We start from the raw sequence: 25,406 nt of genomic DNA, 5'->3' as shown, positions 1-25,406 counted from the left end.
AGAAGTTATAATGTGCCCCAAATAATACAAAAATAATGGTGGATTTCTCGTAGCGCCAAAATGACAAAATCTAAAAAAGTCTGGTTCTTTGCTGAACAGACAGAATTACCTCAATCTCATTTGCTCACAAAGGTATGGTTTCACACTAATTACCAGTCATATCTTTTGAATGAAATCCTTCATGCAATTGAGACTTTCAGCTTGCCTATTAGTCGTCTAAATGTTTTCAAGTGCTAATTATATCTTTAAATCACAAAGTATAAACTAATCAAATTTTAAATATCTCTTGAAAAATACCAATTAATAAGGAACAGTAAAGAGATATAAAGGAAAAAAATCTCAAAAAAGTTTTTGTCTAGCTGTCACAGAAATATACATTTAAAAAATTTTAATTTATTTTTATTAGTTTTTCAATTACAGTTTACATTCCATATTATTTTTTATTAGTGTCATGTATACAGCATTGTGATTAGACAATTATATATTTTACAAGGTGTTCCCCCTGATATTTCCAGTACCCAGCTGGTACCAGACATACTTATTATAATATTATTGATTTTATTTCCTATGCTGTACTTACATCCCCATGACTGTTTTGTAACTACCTATCTGTACTTTTCAAGCTAGAACTATATTTTTAAAATAATAAAATTAAAGCATTTCATTGATTACTCAGGGAACGGTTACCTATTTTGGTATAATCATGGTACACAAAAGCTGAGTATTAAACAAATTTACCTTGCTATATCTTTAGATATTTTCTTTAATAATATGTAGTTATCCCTCACAACCTGCCCATATAGTTAAAAGAAAAAGAATGTGTTGCCTATTGTGTTAAATGTTCATATTAATCACTTAACTTTTAAATAAATGCCCCCACCTTATTAAACAGAGATACTGGAGGTATCCACGTGATAGAGACAGATTGATAAAATGTTCTCAGAGATTAAATCAAAACATAAGTACTTTGATAGTGGCAGGAACAGGCAAAGGATCAAAGAAAAGGCATTTACTAAGGCATGCAGAAATGAGGTGAATGAGTGAAGGCTTCACGAGGGAGGTGGCATTTAAGACGAATCTTTAGTAAAAACAATGTTCCGATGGGCAGTCAGTGATGAAGCAAAGACATCAGAAGCACATGAGCAACTTTCTGGGAAAGCCCAGTAAAGCAGTATGTTGCATGTGACCCAGACCACAAAGGACTTTTCATGCCAAGCTAGGGAAATGAACTTTATTCCTTAAGGACCAGGGATAATAGATAAAAGTGCTCCTATCAGAAATGAATTCCTTTGGTTTAGAAAGTGGTTTGCAAATGTGTTTTTTATATAGCACACTACTTATTATTGTTGTTGCTTATAAAAGCTTGCATAGAGCAGGTAAATTAGAATAAGGAAACATTAAGGGCTTCAGAAGAATGTATTCCTCTTCCCTACTGTGTCTACCAAAAACTGACAAACTCCCATGAAACCTCAGGGCTGTGCAGACAGTTTGAAAATGACTAGATTGAGATATTTAATCTCTGGGAAATGGGGGGTGGGGGTGTTAGTCACCAATACCTCTGGGAAGATTAACACATTATGTGATAATTAACCAATCTAGAGGTTTAGTAAAGCATGTAAATGTTTTTATTTGCAAAAATAGAACTAAATGTAAAAGCATGTAGGCACATCATTATTTGGGACATAAAATTAAGGAGAAGTTACTGCATTCATATATACTAAATTATACAAGTATATCCATTTAATTTTATTTTAAAGTAGGTTTCCCAAGTATTTGAGCCCCATAAATTGATAATTCTCATGCATACATATATTACAATTAATCTTTTCTTATAGTAGCATTCAATCCTAATTGTTGTCAATCAAGGGCATTCTAGACAACTATACGCCAGAACTTAATTTTGGTGATAAGTAATTTACTAAACATATAGTGTAAACTGGGCATTGGCATCATTGATTGATAAAATGTTCAGGCACCTCTGAACAGAAAATATGCTGACAAAAGTATATTCCTCGTAATATAGCAGTGAGATCTCACACAAAAGGAAATTAATTTAAATTAAGTGTTAGATGAACTATAAAAAGATCATTTGCATGTGTCCCTTTGAAAATGAAAGCAGAGTCAACTTTTATAAACCTTTACCTTCATGCCTGTTAAAACCATCATTGACTAAATTAAAATGCAATGAAAAAGAAAACCTTATAATTCAAATATCCCTCAACTTCTTATTTGTTGTCCTTTTACTTTTAAACTACTTTGGTGAAATGCATTCTAAATATTACTCTTAAAATTTGGTATGTACAATTTCAGCAAAAATGACAGGATAGTTTAAATATTTAATGAGAAGACAAAACTAAAACTCGGTTTTATTCATGCTAAACTATTTTCAATGTTTTTTTGCATATGTTAACTCTTGTGCTAGAATAATTTTAAGAAAGTAAGCATTAAAATCTCAACTCCTTGATGCCGAATCACTTCAGAAATGCAATTATGCCATTCCATAATGAGAACCACTTTTGAAAATTTAACTAATCATTTTTGCAGGATACATTCTTGAGAATGATTTATTATTTTTATAGCATCTCATCTCTTGTAACAGTATTTCAAACAAAGAAAATATATCGCCTTAAAATAGGTTAAGGTATATAAATAGGAATATGATCATGTTTAATTCTGTCCCTTTGAAAATAAAAGCAGAGTCAATTTTTATAAACCTTTACCTTCATGCTTATTAAAACCATCTTTCTTTCTTCCTTTCCTTCCACCAAAAACTAACAATAGCAACTAAAAGTTAAGCACATTTCCTGTTATCATAAATGTCAAGATCAAATACTGTTTTATAAAGTAAAAATGTAGGATAGAGTTTACATTTGCTAACATTTTTAATTTATCTGAAATCCTAGAGTTTTTACACAAATTGTTATAATATCAACAAAATAACACGGTGCTTAAAAATCATTTCAGGGTCTTTTCAAGAAAATCACCTGCTAAGAAAGGTGTCAGCAAGATCTTTACTGAAGGAATTGTAGAAAGCTTGTGTCATGATTGAGCATATGGAATACACTGACCCTTATACTTTAAGAGGCTCAAGTAGAAAACCTAATGTCAAAAGCTGCCCGCCCCCCCCCAAAAAAAATAAATAAATAAATAAATAAAAAATTTAAAAAAAGCTGCCCCAAAGAGCCAGCTACGGGATATTATAAAGAATGTTATGTCTCAGTCTATGAAGAGGAAGAAAAAAAAAGTAATAATTTTGTAGAACAGCCCCAGGGCACTTGCATTTTGAGTCACTGCCACAATAAGGATATCGCCACTGGGAAGCGAATACATTCTGTAACAGCACAGACTTGCACTATCAGTAGACATCAGTGTAAAGCAGCAGAGGCGACAGGATTAAAAATGGAAGTATAAAATGGGAGAGAGGGAGAGTAATTATATCTACTGCTTATAGTTTGCAAAGGTAAGAGACTTTAATAAATAAGATATGCATTTATTCAGAGCCACCTTTTAAAGAACTCAGACTACCTCTACTATATTAATTCTCTAGGTCTTTATAGTTTGTTTCAGAACATTATAATTATGTTGCTAAGATAATTAAACGCCAGGATGTTTATATTCCCATAATGGAAATTGTACAGAGAAACGAGGTTCATGATTCCTTTTCACGTAACGATGACATGACTGAATAACAAAGTAAGGCTCACGATTGAAAGATGCAATTTGAGGATAAAAAAATGAGGTAGAATCCGATTTAGTTTAGACTTAACCATTTTCTGGATGGATAACTGATTTATTCTCTGGCAGTTGAAATACATTTAGTAGGTAACAGCTTTGTAACTCACTATTACATATATATTATAAATCATTTTGACTTTTTGATAACACCCCAAATCTTCCATCTTAATGAGTTTCTACTTTACCTCAAATTGAAAAGCATATTAAATGTGATACTTATGCTTTCTATATTGCTAATTGCTCATATATTGCACACATAAAAATTTTAAAAAATAGGAATTATATTATTATGTATATGAAATACCAAATGTTTTTCTAAGCCCAGAGGACATAGTTTGCAAAGTTCCATAAAATGTAATTTAATTCTACTCTCTGTGATATATAAGGGAAGTAAATCTATAATGTTCACAATATCATAGCCATGAATAACAATATCAGGAGATACATCTCATAAGCCCTCAATGATAATACTGTAGAAATTTAAAAATCCCTGTGAAAATGAATTATTCACTACTATTTTTCTTGAATTCACAAATAATCCTAAGACCATCTTATTTCCATATTTAAAGCATAAATTAAACTGACATGCATGTTATTCATTCTTATATCCTCTTTAATACTTTCACACTTTTCAGCTTTTCTTTCCTTATTTTCCCTTTATTATAAGTTTGACTATATATTAACTTCTTAAGTAGTGAAGTTATTTAAAGCACACTTACTTGAAAAGTGTAAAACCGGGTCCCATTAGGAGGATGCACTTTAGGGGAGCCAGAAACGGTGTTCATATCCGAGAAAATCATTTCTGATCACAGAGACAATATAATCCACAAGGAGCTACAGATGCAGAGCAGAGAGCTTAGCGTACAGATAAATCCGTGCATGCATTGAGGGAGGCTAGAGGGTAAAATGAAATCTGCCCCATCCTTCATAGATACACAGTGATAGCATTTTGAATCTTTCTCCTACGTTTGAAATCTAAGCTGAAAGGTCATCAGCCACTGACCTTTTGTGTAGCTGGTTCTTTAGAACATAGAATGTTTTAAAAAATCTTTTAAACACAGAAAGAAAAAAGCAAGAAGCAACAGTAAATGGAGCTTGTGCAGAATCTGGCAGTGCTCTGGACCTGCCCATCTGTTCTCAGTGATAATCACCTCCCTCCACCACAGTCTAGCAGAGTGATTATGCTAAATATCCTGGTTAACCAATAACATACAGTTTCGTTTCAGGGAAGCGTGCACAGTGTAATTCAGAGGACCTCTTCTGACTAACCTGAGGCATGTTTCAAGCTGTATGTAGTAACAAATTATTGTCCCATCGCTCTTATTTCTGTATGTTTCCAAATCTCTTTGTCACTCCCAGTATTTTCAACAAGGTTTTCAATTTTTGTACAAAGCCCTTTATGTAAAAGTAAAGGATTCTTTTTAAATGTATAGATCAAAGCATATTATAGCTGGCTAGGATGCCGAGGCCCCAGGCATATAACTCAGTAAGGCTATATAATACTAGAATTATTATAAAATAAAATGCACTAAATATTTCTATTTTTCTGAACTCTTAAAGAACATCATAATATGAACATAATCATTATTCTATTTTCCCACCTTAACTAAAAATTATTAAATTTCACAATCAATGCCTAAAAAGTACATTTTAAAAAGTCAAACTTTATCTCATCTATAAAAAACAATATATCTTTCAGATGCATAGAATTTTGACACAAGATCCAAAAATATTAATTGCAAACATCTAGGCTACATTGCAAAGCATGCTCATTCTTCTGTCTTTTAACACAAATTATTCAGTCTGTATAAAAGTTCATATTCAGATGACTTTACACTTTTTAGAGGTAAAAATAAATGTTCCATTTACACATGGTTCCAAGGTGGAGACTGTAGGAGGACAGAGACAGAATGAGCCAAAAGTAGTGTCTTAAAATTAACTTTTTATTCATTTGTACTTAGACTCTCCAATTATGATTCAAATTTATAATATCAATGAGGAGGAAGCAGAAAAAAATGATTCTCAGTTCTTCAGATGAGATTCCTACAGTCTGGTAAATTATGAGAGTAGGTAATAGTTTACCTAGAAAACTGCTCAATGAACCAGAAGATAATTTTTAAATAAATGCTTAATTTGGGTTTAATTTTAGATTTATAGTAAGGTTGCAAAGATAGTACAGAGAGTTCCTATAAATCCTTCACCCAGTTTCCCCAATTAACATCTTACAATACTGTGGTACATTTATCAAAATAAGGAACTGATATTGGTACATTATTATTAACCAAACTCTAGACTTTATTTGTATTTCACTAATCTTTCTGTTGATGTCCCCTTTCTGTTCCAGGTTGCAACCCAGGGTACCACATTTAATTTGTTTTCCACATCTCCCAGTTTCATTTGGTCTGTGAAAGCTTCTCAGCTTTTGTTTGTTTTTATCTTTTGCTTGAAATATCTTCAGTAGACTATCAAGAAGTACTGCCCATGCCCTAGCTGTTTTGGCTCAGTGGATAGAGCATCCGCCTGCGGACTGAAGGGTCCCAGGTTTGATTCCAGCCAAAGTCACATGCCCGGGTTGCGGGCTCAATCCCCAGTAGGAGGTGTGCAGGAGGCAGCCAATCAATGATTCTCTCTCATCATTGATGTTTCTATCTCTCTCTCTTTCTCCCTTCCTCTCTGAAATCAATTAAAAAAAAAAAATTAAAAAAAAAATACTGCCCAAGTATTCTGTAGGTCCCCTGCTCTGATGCATATATTAATTTTGCTTAATGATTTCCTCATGCTAGACAAGAGCCATGAATTTGGGGGAAGAATACCACAGAGGCAAAGTGTCCTCACCACATCATATCAGTGAAGTGACCGCATCATATCATATTGGGGTACTGATGTCCACACATCACTACTGATACTAATCTTCACTTGCTTAAGGTAGTGTTTGCCAGGTTTCTCTACTGCAAAGTTATTGTTTTTCTCTTAGCCATACTTTATTTTTTTAAAATATATTTTTATTGATTTTTTACAGAGAAGAAGGGAGAGGGATAGAGAGTTAGAAACATCAATGAGAGAGAAACATCGATCAGCTGCCTCCTGCACGCCCTCTACTGGGGATGTGCCTGCAACCAAGGTACATGCCCTTGACCGGAATCGGACCTGGGACCCTTCAGTCTGCAGGCCAATGCTCTATCCACTGAGCCAAACCGGTTAGGGCACATACTCTATTTTTTGGAAGTTAGTCACTAATTTAGTGCATCCTCAATGAGGTGATAGGGAGGGGTGAAATTAAGATTTACCTCCTGGAGGGGTTAGTATCTACATATATTAAGTAGAATTTTTTTTTTTTTGTATAGAAAATTTGTATAAAAAAGTTGCCTCTTCTCCTCTAATTATTTTAATCAGTTATTTATACCAGTATATACTATGGTATATTTATTGTATATATATATATATTTTTTTTAATTTCTTTATTGATTAAGGTGTCACATATTTGTCCTCATCCCCCCATTCCCATCCCACCCCTCTCCCCACGCATGCCCCAATCCCCTGTTGAACTTAACCGTTGGATAGGCTTTTATGCATGCATACAGGTCCATTGGTTGAACTCTCCCCCTCCCCCCACCCTCACCCTACCCTCTTCTATCCTCCCTCTGAGGCCCGATAGTCTGATCGATGCCTCCTTGCTTCTGGTTCTGTTCTTGTTCCTCAGTCTATGTTGTTCATCATTTCCTCTAGATGAACGAGATCATATGTCACTAGATATATACTAATAAGAACTGAATGTGAGACGAGCAATAATATTTATGCTGACAGGCAAATGAATCAATCTGTAGCGAGCTTCCCCCTGGACCAACAGTTCTTTTGAGACCCAATTTCGATGTCCAGTAGTTCCTTATGTGTACATGTCAGCATTGACCCCTCAGCTCTGGATGGTGGACAAATGGTGGTAACGGGGGTCCGACTCCCTCTGGTTTGGTCTCGGCCGAACCCAGGGGCACGGCGTCACCCGGACTAAGGGGCACGTGGCCTCACCCATACCCAAGGGGCGCGTGGTCTCACCCGGGCCTGGGATCCAGCCTCACCCGGATGGATCCAGGGGCGCACGGCCTCACCCGGACCCAGGATCTGGCTTCACCCGTACCCAGGGACGCTTGGCCTCTCCCAGACCCAGGGCCACTTGGGCTCACCCGGGCCTAGGTGCACGAGGCCTCACCCGGATCCTGGGACACATGGTCTCACCCGGACCCAGGGATGCTTGGCCTCTCCCAGACCCAGGGCCACTTGGGCTCACCCGGGCCTAGGTGCACGAGGCCTCACCCAGATCCAGGGACGCATGGTCTCACCCGGACCCGGGGACGCTTGGCCTCTCCCCGACCCAGGGCCACTTGGGCTCACCCGGGCCTAGGTGCACGATGCCTCACCCGGATCCAGGGACACACGGTCTCACCCAGACCCAGGAACGTTTGGCCACTCCCAGACCCAGGGCCACTTGGGCTCACCCGGGCCTAGGTGCACGAGGCCTCACCCAGATCCAGGGACACATGGTCTCACCCGGACCCAGGGACGCTTAGCCTCTCCCAGACCCAGGGGCACGTGGCCTCACCCGGGCCTAGGTGCACGAGGCCTCATCCGGATCCAGGGACACATGGTCTCACCCGGACCCAGGGACACTTGGCCTCTCCCAGACCCAGGGCCACTTGGGCTCACCCGGGCCTAGGTGCACGAGGCCTCATCCGGATCCAGGGACGCATGGTCTCACCCGGACCCAGGGGCGCTTGGCCTCCCCCAGACCCAGGGCCACTTGGGCTCACCCGGGCCTAGGTGCACGAGGCCTCACCCGGATCCTGGGACACATGGTCTCACCCGGACCCAGGGACGCTTGGCCTCTCCCAGACCCAGGGCCACTTGGGCTCACCCGGGCCTAGGTGCACGAGGCCTCACCCGGATCCAGGGACACATGGTCTCACCCGGACCCAGGGACGCTTGGCCTCTCCCCGGCCCAGGGCCACTTGGGCTCACCCGGGCCTAGGTGCACGAGGCCTCACCCGGATCCAGGGACACATGGTCTCACCCGGACTCAGGGACGCTTGGCCTCTCCGAGACCCAGGGCCACTTGGGCTCACCCGGGCCTAGGTGCACGAGGCCTCACCCGGATCCTGGGACACATGGTCTCACCCGGACCCAGGGATGCTTGGCCTCTCCCAGACCCAGGGCCACTGGGGCTCACCCGGGTCTAGGTGCACGAGGCCTCACCCGGATCCAGGGACACATGGTCTCACCCGGACCCAGGGACGCTTGGCCTCTCCCAGACCCAGGGCCACTTGGGCTCACCCGGGCCTAGGTGCACGAGGCCTCATCCGGATCCAGGGACACATGGTCTCACCCGGACCCAGGGACGCTTGGCCTCTCCCAGACCCAGGGCCACTTGGGCTCACCCGGGCCTAGGTGCACGAGGCCTCACCCGGATCCAGGGACACATGGTCTCACCCGGACCCAGGGACGCTTGGCCTCTCCCAGACCCAGGGCCACTTGGGCTCACCCGGGCCTAGGTGCACGAGGCCTCATCCGGATCCAGGGACGCATGGTCTCGCCCGGACCCAGGGACGCTTGGCCTCTCCCAGACCCAGGGGTACGTGGCCTCACCCGGGCCTAGGTGCACGAGGCCTCACCCGGATCCAGGGATACATGGTCTCACCTGGACCCAGGGACGCTTGGCCTCTCCCAGACCCAGGGCCACTTGGGCTCACCCGGGCCTAGGTGCACGAGGCCTCACCCGGATCCAGGGACACATGGTCTCGCCTGGACCCAGGGGTGTGTGGGCTCTCCCAGACCCAGGGGCGCTTGGCCTCGCCCGGGCACGGGATCCAGCGTCATCTGGGTCCAGGGGCACTTGGCCTCACCCGGACCCGGAGTCCGGCCTCACCTGGACCCAGGGGCATGTGGCCTCACCTAGACCCAGGGACGTGAGGCCTCACTTATACCCAGAGGCGTGTGACCACACCCGAGCCCAGAGGCACGCAACCCCGCCCGCACCCGGGTCTCAGCGGGGCCCCGTCTTCCCGATCCCAATTCCTGCAGGTCAATCCCCCCTCAGCAATTCCCCTGGCCATCCTTCCAGAGCTCCAGTATGGCTGCTGCAGAACTCGTCGGGCGGCGGCTCGGCGAAGCCCCGGTGCACCCGATGCATGGCGGTGGGCCAGTCTGGCGTCGCTGCGTCGGCCCTTGGGTCTGCATCGGTGGCCGGTCGCCGAGCATGCGCACCTGGCCGCTTCCGGGGCGTTGAGATTCTTGACGGACTCAGAGGTCAGCAAGCGCGGAGTCTCCCACCCCATGTCTCATAGGGGTTCGTCTGTCCGTGCTTGGCTGCCAGTGGAGCCGTCCCCTCAGCCGGAGACCGCCGGGGGAACTGCGCCGAGCACGTTCCAGGCCGCTGTTGTATCGCCTGAGCCATAGTTCTTTTGTGTCGCCTGAGCCGTAGTTCTTAAAGTGTGGTCTTTGGGTCACCGGCATCAGCATCATCCCACATACCCCTCTTTTATTCTAGTTGTAGAGCATCTACTCAGCCAGCCCTATGGTGGTCTTGGATGGTGTCTGCTCTGCTCTCTTGTCGTAGTCTCAAAGTTGTTGTGGTAGGCAACAATCAGGCTTCCGCCCTATGCCTCCATCTTGGTCCTCCTTTGTATAGTTAAGTCTTGATTGTTGTTGGTGTCACTGGGGGGGCTCTCTTTGTCTATAAAGGAAGAGTTGCTGTGCAGGAGACACGTTTATGGGCCGGGTCTTGGTGCAGCAAAGCTTTGGCGCTCACTGAATATTCCCGTTGAATGTGTCCCTTATGCACGTGGTTGAAATCTGGTGTCATCTCCCACAGACCACTAGATGCCCTCGTTTCTGGGTCTCCAATGGGGTGTAGATCAGCTACTGCCTTAGGCACTCAGCAAGGATTACAGCAAAAACTGTAGTTTCTTCCTCCTGTCTGAGTGGCCCTGGAGCAGTCCGACTAGAACAGCAGATCATCTGGTCCGCTGCCAGAGGGCAGGCCACCCACATGCATAAGCCGTTGCTTGGGGCGCAGGTGTGCCTGCAAGACTTGCGGGGCAGGTCTTCAAAACGTGCGGGGCGGGTCCCAGGGCGGGGCGGGGTCTCAGGGCGCCCACAGGCCATGGTGCGGCGAGCCGAGATGGCTGTGAGTCTGGTCCTTCTGCCTTCCACGTATCTAAGTCCCCTCGTTCCGCACTCCAGCGCAGCAAACACTGATTGCTGGGCGCACCTCCGCAAGAGTCCCGCCTCTCCCCGCAGGCATCTGGGTCTCCCGCGGTTCGCCAGAAGATGGGTTTCAGGGTGATGGAGAGCCAATCTCCCCTAGGTTTGGAACAAAAGCCCCTCTCCCCCGCCACCAGCCAGACCCACGCACCTCCACACCTCATCCCCTCTGATTTCGCTGGGTGCGAGGCAACAGAACAGCCCCTAACCTCCGCCGCCATCTTTTTCAAACTTCTCAATCCGTACCTCTTAATCCCTTCATTTCAGTCAACTCTACTGAAGTCTAGCGCCGCCGGGAGGTGCACGGAAAAGGCGCCCGGGCCTCCGTCCAGTGCGCGGTGCGCGCGTCCCGTGGAACCAGGCGCGCGAGGGCCGTGCGGCTGGGACGGGCGCTGGGCGGCCGCCGAGCTCCAGGCACCGCCATCGCCGCGTTCCGGACGTCGCCGCCGCGGCGTCCCCCCCAATTTATGCTTCTTAATCCCTTGAATTCAGTCAACTCTACTGAAGTCTAGCGCCGCCGGGAGGTGCACGGAAAGGGCGCCCGGGCCTCCGTCCAGTGCGCGGTGCGCGCGTCCCGTGGAACCAGGCGCGCGAGGGCCGTGCGGCTGGGACGGGCGCTGGGCGGCCTCCGAGCTCCAGGCACCGGCATCGCCGCGTTCCGGACGTCGCTGCCGCGGCGTCCCCCCAATTTATACTTCTTAATCCCTTGAATTCAGTCAACTCTACTGAAGTCTATCGCCGCCGGGAGGTGCACGGAGAGGGCGCCCTGGCCTCCGTCCGGTGTGCGGGGCGTGCGGCCCGCGGCACCAGGCGCGCGGGGGCTGCGCGGCGGGGACGGGTGCTGGGAGGCCGCCGGGCTCCGGGCGCCGCCGCTGCGGCGGCGTCCCCAGCGTCCCGGGCTGGGCGGCCTGCGGGGGCGGCGGAGTTGCGAAAGTGAGTGAGTTTCCCAGGGTTTCACCCGGTATGGGGTTCAGTGCAATCGGAGCCGGTGCTCAGCGCACTCCGGAGCCTTTATCTCCTTCCTGCCAGTGAACTCCGGCCAGGTCATCAGCCGCCCCCTCCTCTCCGGTTCCATCCTCCCCGCAGGCGCGTGTGCTCGTGTCTCCGCCCGTTTCTCCATACCTCAGGCTTTTACGGCTTCCCCGACTGTCCCCGTGGCCTTCTCCTTCCCCCCAGCTGTGGGTATTTCAGTCCGCCAGCTCTCCTGTGGTTCTGGACGATGTCCGTTCTGACCTCTAGTTGTATTTTTGAAATTGTTGTGCCCGGCTGCAGGTTAGGTGTTTAACCTATGCCGCCATCTTGGTTTTCCTTTAAGTGAAATACAATACAATATAATATATTTGATACTCAAATTGTTGCTCCTGTTTCCCTTTGACATGCTTCCGTTCTTCTGTGTTATTAAGCACACAGATGATTATTTTTTAGATGTTTATTTTCTCCGTTCTGGACTGGAAATCTGTGCCCATGTGGCTAGGTATGGTGACATGGGGTAATCAGCCATTTGGTTAGGTCGGAGCCTGGGCAGAACTTCACCCAGTGGGGGCCTGCCCACAGAAAGATTGTAGTGTCAAGCGGAGTTAAAGGGGGGTTCCAGTGACCCAGGCAGAGCTGAGGCCTTTGAAGGAGGGGAGTGCCCAGTCCCGCTCCTAGAATGCTACAGGCACCACCCCCAACTCGAGTCTATTTAAACTATCCTGGCCAGAACCCAGATACACTCGCAGAGCCCAGTTTCACATGGGAAAAGAGAGCAAATCAAAACAGGGACATTCAAGGAGCGAGACCTGAGGCAGACCCAGCCTCTGGGATACAGATGCTTCACCTACTGGACTACTTGGGGCTCTGCCCTGCCCTGATTCAGTCAGGTTGCACAGGGCCAGGCAGGGAACTTGACTCACATTGTTTTGCACCAGAGAACCTCCCAGGATACCCAGGATGGACACAACAAGGTGCCAGATTCAACAACATTGGAGCAAATTCAGCGAGCTTCACAAACAGCAGACCAAAGGTTGTTTTCATTTTCCTCTTTTTTTTTTCTTTCATATCTCTTATTCTCTCTTTCCTTTTGTTATTTTATTTTTTCTCTTTCTCTTTTCTTTATTTTTAATTTTACTTTTTTCTTTTCTCTTTACCTATTTTATATTTTATTTTATTTACTATTATTACATTTTTAAGAATTATTGTCATTTTCTTCTTTCTTTTTAAACATTCTGTTTTATTTCTATTCATTTTTTTTCTTTTATATTCTCTTTTTTGGGGGGTTCTTTTTTTCTCCTCTAATTCTCTTGGTGTTGTGTTTTTCTTTTTTTCTCTTTTTTAGTCTTTTTTTTGTAATTATTTTGTTTGTGTGTGTGTGTGTGTGTTGTTTTTGGTGTGGTCTTATGTCTGTTCTGTTCTGTGAACACCTGCATAACAGTATTCAGGACGTGGTCAGACTTGAGCCTCACAGTCAGCCAGCCTGAGTGCTGAGCCAACCCATGAATGGGACAATAGCAGTCAAGAGCCAAATTTAACAGGAGGGCCCACATAACCCACACAAGGGATATGCCTACAGCACCAAGCTCAGAAGATCGAGAAGACTACACCATTGTGTCCCACAAGAAATCTACCTCACCAATACTGGGAGGCATATCAGTGTTATCCAATACACAGAGACAAACATAAAGAAACAGAAAAATGGGGAAAACAAAGAAACAGGCCCAAAAGGAATCTCTAGAAAAAGAGTTAAATGAAATGGAGGCAAGCAATTTATCAGAAACACAGTATAAAGTTATAGTTTTTAGCATGCTCAACAGCATGAAAAGGGATATAGAATCCACATAAAACAATCAGTCAAAAATAAAGTATGACATAGCTAAAATAAAGAATATACTGGAAGGAATTAACAGTAAGTTAGAAGAATCAGAGGATCAAATCAGTAAATTAGAAGGAAGATAGAAAAAAATCACTCAATCAGAGCAGCAGAGTGAAAAATACTTAAGAGGTATGAGGACAGTTTAAGGGAACTTTGGGACAACATGAAACAGAACAACATCCACATCATAGGGGTACTAGAAGGAGTATAAAGTAAGTGAGGGATAGAGAATCTGTTTGAAAAAATAATGACAGAAAACTTCTCTAATCTGGTGAAGGGAAAAATCACACAAGTTTAGGAAGCAAAGACAGTCCCAAACAAAATGAACCCAAAGAGAACCACTCTAAGACACAGCATAATTAAAATGGCAAACATTAAATACCAAGAGAGAATCTTGAAGGCAGCAATAGAGAGATAGTCAGTTACCTACAAGGGAGCTCTCATAAGGCTGTCACCTGATTTCTCTATAGAAACTCTATAAGCCAGAAGAGAATGGCATGAAGTATATAAAGTAATGAAAAGCAATGATCTGAAACCAAGAATACTCTATCCAGCAAGGCTTGTATTCAAAATTAAAGGTGAAGCCAGGCCAGCATTGCTCAGTCATTGAGTGTCAACCTATGAACCAGGAAGCCACAGTTCGATTCCCGGTTGGGGCACATGCCCAGGTTTCGAGCTCAATCCCCGTTGTGGGACATGCAGGTGGTAGCCAATCAATGATTCTCTTTCATCATTGATGTTTCTATCTCTCACTCCCTCTCCCTTCCACTCTGAAATAAATAAAAATATACCAAAATTGAAGCTGAAATAAAGAGCTTTCAAGACAACAAAAAGGCTAAAGAAGTATTTAACTAAGAAACCACCATTGCAAGAAATGTTAAAGGAACTCTGTGAGAAGAGGAAGTAGAGAGAAAGAGAAAGGAACATAGGCATAAATTATAAAAATGGCAATAAATAAGTACCTATCAATAATAACTTTAAATTTAAATGAATTAAATGTTCCAACCAAACAACATAAGATAGATAATGGATAAGAAATCATGACCCATACATATGCTGTCTATCAGAGACCCACCTCAGAATAAAACACTCACATAAAATATTAGCAAATTGGATCCAGAAACATATTAAAAAGATGATACACCATGACCAAGTGGGATTTATTCCTATAATGCAAGACTGGTACAATATTTGCAAATCAATAAATGTGATACATCATATAAACAAATTGGAAGATAAAAATCACATGATCATATCAATAGACCCTGAAAAATTATCCGAAATAATCCAGGACCCACTTTTGATGAAACGTTTCAGCAAAGTGGGACTAGAGGGATGATATCCCAACTTAATAAATTATATATATGATACAAGTACAACTAACATCATACTCAATGGGCAAAAACAAAAAGCTTTTTCCTTAATATTAGGGATGTCCACTTTCACCACCCTTTTTCAACATAGAGACAAGAAGAAAACAGACAAGAAGAAAAAATAAAAGGCATCCAAATTGGAAAGGAGGAAGTAAAACTGTCATTATTCACAGATGATATGATGTTGTACATAGAAAATCCTAAAGATTCCACCAAAATACTGCTAGACATAATAAATGAATTTGTCAAAGTAGCAGGATACAAAATTAACATCCAGAAATCGATGGAATTTTTATACAACAAGAGAAACTATTTTAAAAATCCCATTTACCAATGCAATAATATATACTAGGAATAAAACAAAGAGGAAAAGACCTATACTATAGGACTTTGAAAAAAGAAACAGAGGAAGATGTAAACAAGTGGAAGCATATACTGTTTTCATGGATTGGAAGAAATAACATCATTAAAATGTCCATACTATCCAAAACAATATATAGATTCGATGCAATCCCTGTTAATATACCAATGGCATATTTCACAGATCTAAAACAAATACTCCAAAAATTTATATAGAACCCAAAAATACCCCAAATAGCTTCAACAATCTTGAGAAAGAACAAATTTAGAGGGATCACAATACCGAATATCAACTATACTACAAAGCTATTGTAATTAAAACATCCTGGTACTGGCACAAGAACAGACATATAGATCAATGAAACAGAACAGAGAATCCAGAAATTGACACATACCATTATGGTCAATTAATATTTGACAGAAGAGGCAAGAGCATACAATGGAGACAAGACAGTCTCTTCAATAAATGGTGTTGGAAAAACTGGACAGATACTTGCAAAAAAAAAAAAAATGAAACTAGACCACCAACTTACACCATACACAAAAATAAACTCAAAATGGATAAAGAACTTAAACATAAGATGGAAAACCATAAAAATCTTAGAAGAAGCCGTAGGCAGCAAAATAGCAGACATTTTTCATAGTAATACCTTTACCAATACAGCTCCTAGGGCAATGGAAAGTAAAGAGAAAATAAACAAATGGGACTACATCAAAATAAAAAGCTTCTTCACAGCAAAAGAAACCATCAACAACACAACAAGAAAGCCCACTGCATGGGAGAACATATTTGCCAATGTTATTTCTTATAAGGGCTTAATCTCCAACATTTACAGGGAACTCATACAACTTAACAAAATAAAGATAAACAATCCAATCACAAAATGGGCAAAGGACCTAAATAGACACTTCTCGAAAGAGGACATTCAGAAAGCCAAGAGACATATGAAAACATGCTCAAAGTCACTAATCATCTGAGAGATGCAAATCAAAATGACAATGAGGTACCATCTCACACCTGTCAGAATGGCTATCATCAACAAATCAAAAAACGACATGTGCAGGAGGGGATGCGGAGAAAAATAAACCCTTCTTCACTGCTGGTGGGAATGCAGACTGTTCAGCCACTGTGGAAAACAGTATGGCGTTTCCTCAAAAAATTAAAAACGGAACTGCCATTTGACCCAGTAATCCCACTTCTAAGAATATATCCCAAGAAACTAAATACACCAATCAGAAAGGATATATGCACCCCTATGTTCATTGCAGCACAATTAACCATAGCTAAGATTTGGAAACAGCCTAAATGCCCATCAGCAGATAAATGGATTAGAAAACTGGGTACATCTGCACAATGAAATACTATGCTGCTGTAAAAAAGAAGGAATTTTTACTATTTGCAACAGCATGGATGAAACTGGAGAGCATTATGCTAAGTGAAATAAGCCAGTCAATGAAAGAAAAATACCACATGATCTCACTCATTTATAGATAATAAAGACCATTATAAACTGATGAACAAAAATAGATACAGAGGCAGAGCAACATCGAACAGACTGTCAAACTACAGCGGGAAGGCTGGGGAGGGTTGTGGGGGGAGTAAGAGATCAACCGAAGAACTTGTATCCATGCATATAAGCATAACCAATGGACGTAAGATACTGGGGGGTAGGGGAAGCCAGGGGAAGGTCAATGGGAAAAAAGGAGACATATGTACTACTCTTTGTAATACTTTAAGCAATAAAACAAAATTAAAAACAAAAGAATGCATACTCTCTGGAGGCAGCCAGTTCCATAGAGTGATAACAAGGGAGAGAAGGTATGAGCCATACATATCCAGTTTATTCTCTCAAACTCTCTTATTAAGGAAACCATTTCTTCCTGGGGGGGGGGGGCATGTAAATTGTATATGTCCATAATTCATCACGACATAATGAACTCTTAATTGTGTGTCTTTATACCTAACTAAAAATCATGGTCTATTATTTCTTCCATTCTCTTGGAAATACCCTCATCCTAATTTCCTAATATACTTTGACCCAATCAGTAAAAAACTGCATTAATCCAGTTTTCCAGAATCTCTGCTACAACCTGAGTTCCTGTGTGCTGTTGGCTTACATCAGACATCCTCAACCCCAACATGCCTTCTACACTGCCTGGCCCTCATTCACTCCAACTTTCTTTTCACAGAAGCTCAATAAGCCTTTTTCCAGCCTGTTTACATCTTTCCCATGGCTGTTCACTCAATCTCCACAGATGAGCAGTTCACAGTTTTATAATGAAATTCCTTTTCTTACAAACTTACATGTATTTGCTTCTCTTATTTTTTTTTCTTTCATCTCAGAGTCTGGGACTGATATTTCCACTTGAGTTTTGTCACAAGGAAAAAGAGAAGCTTCCCAGCAAGTTTGAGTTCACATGGTATCTTCTTATGCTTCCTCAGCAATGGTTTACATTCCCTTTTCTGGAACAGTCTCTTCTATGACTTTTCCTTGATTGCCCCTTTAAAACAGTCATATATTCATTCTCCAAATTTAGGTTGCTATAGAACATCCCTTGCCATTAATTAAAGTCCCAGATGGTTAGAGATATAGAAGACCCTAGAGATCATCTAGCAAGTAGAACCTTAGAAACCACTGGGGTGCTCTTTGAAACACCAGTGTTTAGGCTTCACCTCTAGTGATTTTGTTTTAATTAGTTTAAGTATGCCAAATGGATACGTTTCTAAATTTCCCCAGGTGTTTCTCAATGTGCACACAGAATGGAGGGGTCACTAATGTAGTGCAATTCTTTTATTTTATAGTGAAACTGAACATAAGGGAGATAAAATGTCCCGCTCTTCTTGGTCATACAATGAATCATTCTGAGCTAACTGGGGCAGAGCTTTCCAACCAGTGTTGCAAGTAGGTTACAGGCGTGCTGAAACATCAGTCTCTCCGCTTCAGTGACTCCTTAAATCCTGGGACTTCCTGAGCTCCTGTGGTAGTCAATTTTAGGTTTGAGCATTCTCCTCTCTTTTCATTGCTGTGAAGCAGAAATATAATGATTTCCATTTGTGCCAAAATGTGAAAAAGTTTCAGAAACATTGATCTGGTGTACTTTTATCCTCAAAATATCTCTGGTTAATATTTCTTCTTTGAGAAGTTTATCTTTTCATGTTTTTCTCCATTAAATTCCATTTCTAAATGTTGACCCTCTCTTCTAAGTCCAGGTCATGTGACCATTAGTAGTTCTGTATCATTAGTATATTCTTCAGACCAATAGCTAAATAAGGACTAAAAGGTTAAATGCCATTTAGGGAATGACCACAGCAAAACTTCATTTTGAACATATTGATAGTGAGCTATTAAAAATGTCCTGGGTCACAGCCTCTCCGATGGAAATGTAGACACCTAAACAGCTATGGTCGAGACACAGTTTTGCAGCTTGTTGATTAGGAGGCCATGCAGAGACACATGAGTTTATTATGGCATGATAAATTATGGACATACATTGGTTTCTGCAATTCATCTGCCTTGTACTTGATATTCACTACACATAAATAAATAAAAGGAAACATAAATATTAACATATCATAACAAAGGCAGAAATTCTTATAACTACTTTCCTTTAATATCAAAAGACACATAGTCAGTAACATGGATTACAGTGCCTAGGACAGCATTATGTACACTAACATCTCCAGTCACACAAAATAAATATTAATTAGATCAAACTGATTAGATACACAAGATTAAATCTTGATTTAAATTCTGGTTGTATTATTATTAAATCATCAACTCGGTACATGGGCTCTAGTGTCAAAGAGATCCAAGTTCAAACCCCCATGCTTCTACTTTCTTGATGAAAAAAGCTTTGATTTAGCTTCTCCAAGCCTCAGTTTTCTTCTCTGAGAAGTGAGGATCAAAATAGCTTTTAACTTATTGGGGTGTTGTAAAAACTAAGTCAGATAATATAGTAAAACACAGTCATTGTCACCCCCTCAATAACTCAGAATCAAATTTAGTTTCTAAATTTATTTTCTTTTCACCAATAGAATGTGTTGCATTTATTCCTTTCTCAATTGTTTTCTGTTGCTCAGAATTCTCTTTTTACTCACACTCAAGATCCAGTTCTAGTGACCCCTCTTCTATAAATGCTCGCCAGTCCACAATCTTTTTATGCTCACACAGCTCATCTGTACTTCAGCTGGAGCCCTTATTGAGGTGTGCAGTAGGTGAGTTTCAGTAACAGTGTACCTGTCCACTCACCTGGGCGCTCCTGGAGAATGTGGATTGTGTCCTCCACACAACAGCCTATAAGATTGATAAATGTGTAAATCAGACCATTTCACGTTCTTACTCTCAACCCTCTAGTAGCTTCCTATCACACTTTGGAGAAAATCCAACATCCTTTCCATGTCCTAAAAAGCCATGCAGTATTTTCCCTGGACCTCTCTGTCATCACTTTATATCAGTATGTTCCTACACATTGTCCACTGACCACACAATCTCCTTGAAGTTCCTAGAATATAATGTCAGTCAATACAGTGGGGATTTATTGAGCATCAACTATGAGCTAGCTGCTATTCTAGGCATTTAGGATTCATTGGTGAACACAGTAGACAAACATGCTTCCTTGCAAAGCTTTCACTCCAGAGGGAAAAAGTGCAGAAACCATCAATGCTATAGTAAGTAAGTGCTAGGCAGAGAAGCTAAGCCAGGAAGTGGGACAGGAACTAGGGCAAAGGAAAAGGGATCAGTGGGTTGTGAATTCAAATCTCATATTAGGCATGTTCTTCCCTTGGTATATGCAATCGCTGTTCCTTTTACCTGGCTTTCTCCCAGCCAAGCCAATAGTCATATGGTTCCCGCCATCAGTTATTTAGGTGTCTGCCCAGAGGTCAACACTTCTGAAAGCCCTTAACTGAAGAGAGTGCAAAATGTTTGCCTCCACTCTCACAGTGCAACTCTCTATTCTCTTGATAAACTTTATTTTCCTCATTGTATTTTTACTTTATATAATATTTAATCATTTTATGAAGATTTTTTCTATTTTATTAATTTGCATTCCCAGGGCTTAGGACAATGTTTGGCAGAAAGTTGTGAATAAGTATTTATTGGCTAAAAAATACAGGTAATAATTAACTTCAGCTGATGGCTATTAAACACAAGTAGAGCCAAGAAAACTGAAATTTTTAAAAACATATTTTTATTGATTTCAGAGAGGAAGGGAAAGGAGGAGAGAGACAGAAACATCAATGATGAGAGAGAATTATTGATTGGCTGCCTCCTGCATGCCCCCAGTCCCAGCCATGTGCCCTTGACCGGAATCAAACCTGGGACCCTTCAGTCCGCAGGCTGACACTCTATCCACTGAGCAAAACCAGCTAGGCTGAAATTTAACAAACAATATATTATTTCTCAATAATTGGGGAAATTTTTCATGTTTCAAAATTCTACTTTTGATGCATATGGCACTTCTATAGATAACAATGATTTGCCAAACTTCTCTAAATGAGACCACTGTTCATTTACTCGACAGTTATCAATTGAGTGCTTATAATGTCCTACATTTTGTATTATGCATTGGGGATACATTCAAAACCTGAATGTAATTATTTTTTAAATGGCATATCTAATTATTAAAAACCTCAACTATATATTCTTATAAAAATTAAAACATAAAGATTGTGAAGTTCATTAAACTGATTTTTTGAGTTAAATCATGTCAATAATAGTCATAGAAGCCTGATTTTTTTCTGATATGCTACTTACTATCCTACATAATAAAAAGGTAATATGTAAATTACCATCACTCCACTACCCCCACGATTAGGCCAGCGGGAGGCGCAGGGGGCGGGACTCGGGGTGGCCGGGATGGTGATTGGGCCGGCAGGACGGCGGCACGAGCTCAGCATCTGTGCCATGGCTGTGCTGCGGCACAGAAGGGGCCTCTGGGGCAGCGAGCCAGGCGTTTGGAGGCCCCGGCTGATGAGGCGGTGCGGGCGGGCAGGCAGCACGGCTCCCAGGGGAGGAGTCTGGCGGCAGTTGGGCTGCAGGAGCACACGGCGGTGTCCGAAGAGGACGCGGGTTTCCGCGCAGCACGGGCCGGCTGAGGGAGGGCTCATGAGGGAGCCGGAAGGCAGAGGAGGTGGCAGCTGCCCCAGCCTTCCTGGGCGGGAGGTGAAGGCAAGACCCCGGCCTGGGCTCCGGCTGCTGGAGGACCACACCCCCGCCCTGCCTCGCCCTGGGGACCAAGGGACTTCGGAGCTGCCGGCCACACAGGTCCCGACCAGCGGACAGAGCCTACACATGCATGATTTAATTATGCACTGGGCCTCTATTATTCTTATATTTGTCCTTAGAGTAAAGCAAACTCTCTCCCTAGTAAAGGACTAGGAGCATCTTAATTGGTTAATGCTCCTTCTATTCTTAGGCGCTTTGGTCCTGATGACAATGATACTTAAGGGGTTAGTGAAATAGATGTGTAAGCCTAGTTAATCATGTATGCTGGATACATAAACTTTATAATCCCAGGTGGTCACAGATGTCAGCAAAGCAGTCCACTGAAAGGCCACACGATGTAGTCATCAGTTGTTTTTTTCTCACCCTTAAAATTTCTACCTGGATATGGCCTGGTTTAAGAAAAAAAAGTATACATGCCTTTGAAAGGTGAATGGCCTAGTTAATATCCTGACTTGATATAAATTTACTGTAAGATATTAAGAAAATGTTACTTACTTTTTAGAATTAGCAAAAAATATTGAGTAACAAGAAATTTGAGTAAGATCTTTATTATTTTTGCAACTCAAACATTGAACTGCTTTTCTGGCAGTTGTAGTTTCTCCCATAGGTATTAAAGGCAAATACATTATAAAAATCCATGTTTTATTTAGTGAGTTGTTAAAGTTTAATATTCACAATACAAAATATAATTTCCCTTATGGCCACTAGCAAAATAAAGCTAACTATTTTTTAAAAACTGCTCAATGATAAAGATAAATATTGATTAGATCAATGCAAATTTTTTATTAACAGGATAAAACAGAAACACGTCAAAAGTAAAATATCTTACAACTAAATGTATAATTAATATTTCAAAGAAAAAACATTTATTCATGAAAACTCCAAACAGGAAAGGTTCACATGGTTCAATTTTGTCCTCTGGATCCAAAATAGATATAGAAACAATCAAAACTACCCAAATTATTTTCATAATCTATAAGGTTAATGTACAAACTTTTGTAGTTTGATATACTATAACTAAAACCTAGAACTATAAAAGTATAAACAAATATCCAAAGTTTCAGGTAAGAGATAGCAAGAAAGACATAATCCGAGGCAGAGGATGGCCAATAAATTTTATGAATCATTATATCTAGTGTTGATTTTTAACTGTTTTCTGTTTGGCAATGTAATCTTTTGTTATGTTAAAATCATCCCTTAAAACCTTCACTAATGACAACTTGGGGAAGAAAGCTGCTGAGGCTGCATCCATGCATGAGCCAAAGAAGTTTAGGCCGGGGACAGAATCTGTTAGGAGGGGTTGCGAGTATCTGAGGTCCTTGGAACAGGGCATGCAGCAAGAATCAGAAGTAAGAAGACTGAGGCAAATGGCAGGCAAATTTAAAATTCCCTTTGGCATCTTCAGAAATATTAAAGGCACTGAAACACCCATAGTAAAGTACAATATTATTTAGATATTGAAGGAAAGATCATATATTCATTTAACAAATCTTTTTTTCGCTCCCAAATCTGTTTGAACTGCTAAAGATTCTACTGTGAACAACACAGAAAAACGTTTTCTTTCCCCATGGAGCTTATCTTCCAATGGAATAAATAAGAAATGTATCTAGCATATGGGGAGGTGATAAGTACTATGGAGGAGAAAAAGTAAAGTCGGGAGGAGTAGGAAACTCAATATTTAAAGATAGGTAGAGAAGGCCTCAATGAGAAAATAATATTTGAGCAGAAATGGACTTGAGGTGAGGGAGTCAGCCACACGGATAACAGAGAGGGTACCAGGCAGAGCAAAGAAGATATACAAAGGTTCTAAGGTGGTAGCATGCTTAGAGTGTGAGTGAAAGACAGGAGGGTGGTGTATCCAAACTGGGGTATGAGCAAAAGAGTAGTAGATGATTATGATGTGTCTTGGTGTGGGCCTCTTTTCATTCCTCTTGTGCTGCCTGGACTTGTAAGTCTATTTCCTTTAGCAAGTAGGGGAAGTTTTCTGTCATTATTTCTTCAAATAGGTCAATAATTAATTAAAATACCAAAGGTTAAAGACAAAGAGAGAATCTTAAAAGCAGCAAGAAGAAAGCAGTTAGAAAGAAGAAGAATAAAAAATATATCCTATCTAATAAAAGAGTAATATGCAAATTAACCATCACTCCACTACACCCTCCAGCCATGCCCACCAGCCAATCAGGAGCGAGTATGCAAATTAACCCCAACCAAGATGGCTGCGGCCAAGGAGTGAGCAGGAGGGTGGCTTGGGTTTCCTTGGCGATGGAGGAAGCTAAGTTTTCCACACACCCTGGCGGGCCCAGGCCTCCACTCAAGGCTACAAAGTTTCAATTATAGAAGATAAATAAATCCCAACATAAATGGTGGTAACCACGGACCAGAAGAGAGTAGGAGGCTAGGGTTGCCCCCGGAAATGGAGGAAGCCATGCTTTCCGCCTGCCCTGGCCTGCCTTGGCCTCTGCTTAAGGCTACAAAGTTTCAATTATAGAAGATAAATAAATCCCAACAGAAATGGCTGCTGCCACTGAGCAAGCAGGAGGCTTGGCTCCGCTTCAGGCTACAAAGTTTCAATTGTAGAAGGTAAATAAATTCCAGATACCAGGGCCTCTGTTTGGGTCACCAGGGGGTGTGGCTGGCTTGCAAACCACCACAGGCCCCTCGCCCAGGCCGCCCCACGCTCCAAGGGAAACCCCACCCTGATCCGGGGCACCCTTCAGGGCAAACCAGCTGGCCCCCACCCGTGCACCAGGCCTCTATCCTATCTATTAAAAGAGTGATATGCAAATTGACCATCACCCCAACACACAAGATGGCTGCCACTATGTGGTCAAAGATGGCTGCCCCCATGTGGACACAAGATGGCCACCACAAGATGTCCAGCAGGAGAGGGCAGTTGGAAGGTACCAGGCCTGCAAGGGAGGGCAGTTGTGGGCGATCAGGCCAGCAGGGGAGGGCAGTTAGGGGCAAACAGGTTGGCAGGGGAACAGTTAGGCATCAATCAGGCTGGCAGGGAGTGGTTAGGGGGTGATCAGGCTGGCAGGCAGAAGTGATTAGGGGCAATCAGGAAGGCAGGCAGGCGAGCAGTTGGGAGCCAGCAGTCCTGGATTGTGAGAAGGATGTCTGACTGCCCGTTTAGGCCCAATCCCACTGGATTGGAGAGGGTGCAGGCTGGGCTGAGGGACACCCCCTCCCCATGCACGAATTTCGTGCACTGGGCCTCTAGTATATATATAAAATAAAATGACAATAAATACATATCTATCAACAATTGAATCTAAATATCAAAATAAATGAACAAGGAATCTAATGAACAAAGTAAACTGATGAATAAAATAGAACCAGAGGCAAGGAAACATGGAACAAAGTGACAAATCTCAGAGGGAAGAGTGGGGGAGAAATATTAACTAAAGATTTGATATGCATGTATGCATTACCTATGGACTCAAACAATAGGGTGGTGACGGCCTGGGAGGGACAGGTGCCAGGAGGGAGGCTATGGGGGTAAAAAAGAGGGGCCATCTGTAATACTCTCAACAATGAAGAATGACATAATTAAATGATTGAAAAACATTTTTAAAATATCATTCTGGCTTCTGGATTGAGGATAAA

The 25,406-nt window shown here is 42.3% G+C and overlaps 1 protein-coding gene across 5 annotated transcripts in view; it reads right to left on the bottom strand.

Annotated features, from left to right (window-relative positions):
- Nucleotides 1-25,406, bottom strand: part of PPFIA2 (PTPRF interacting protein alpha 2) — a 476,100-nt gene that overhangs the window by 300,580 nt on the left and 150,114 nt on the right. For 2 of the 5 annotated variants that reach the window (XM_054718821.1, XM_054718822.1), the window contains exon 1: nucleotides 4,455-4,535. The exons of the other annotated variants lie outside the window; for them this stretch is intronic. In XM_054718821.1, coding sequence (XP_054574796.1) covers nucleotides 4,455-4,535 — 81 coding nt within the window. Of the gene's footprint in view, nucleotides 1-4,454; nucleotides 4,536-25,406 lie in introns of those variants that run through there. 5 annotated transcript variants of the gene reach the window in all.

The sequence above is a fragment of the Eptesicus fuscus genome, chromosome 7 (assembly GCF_027574615.1).
Source record: "Eptesicus fuscus isolate TK198812 chromosome 7, DD_ASM_mEF_20220401, whole genome shotgun sequence".
NCBI lineage: Eukaryota > Metazoa > Chordata > Mammalia > Chiroptera > Vespertilionidae > Eptesicus > Eptesicus fuscus.
The sequence above is the reverse complement of the archived record's forward strand: the minus strand, read 5'-3'. Positions and strand labels throughout refer to the sequence as shown.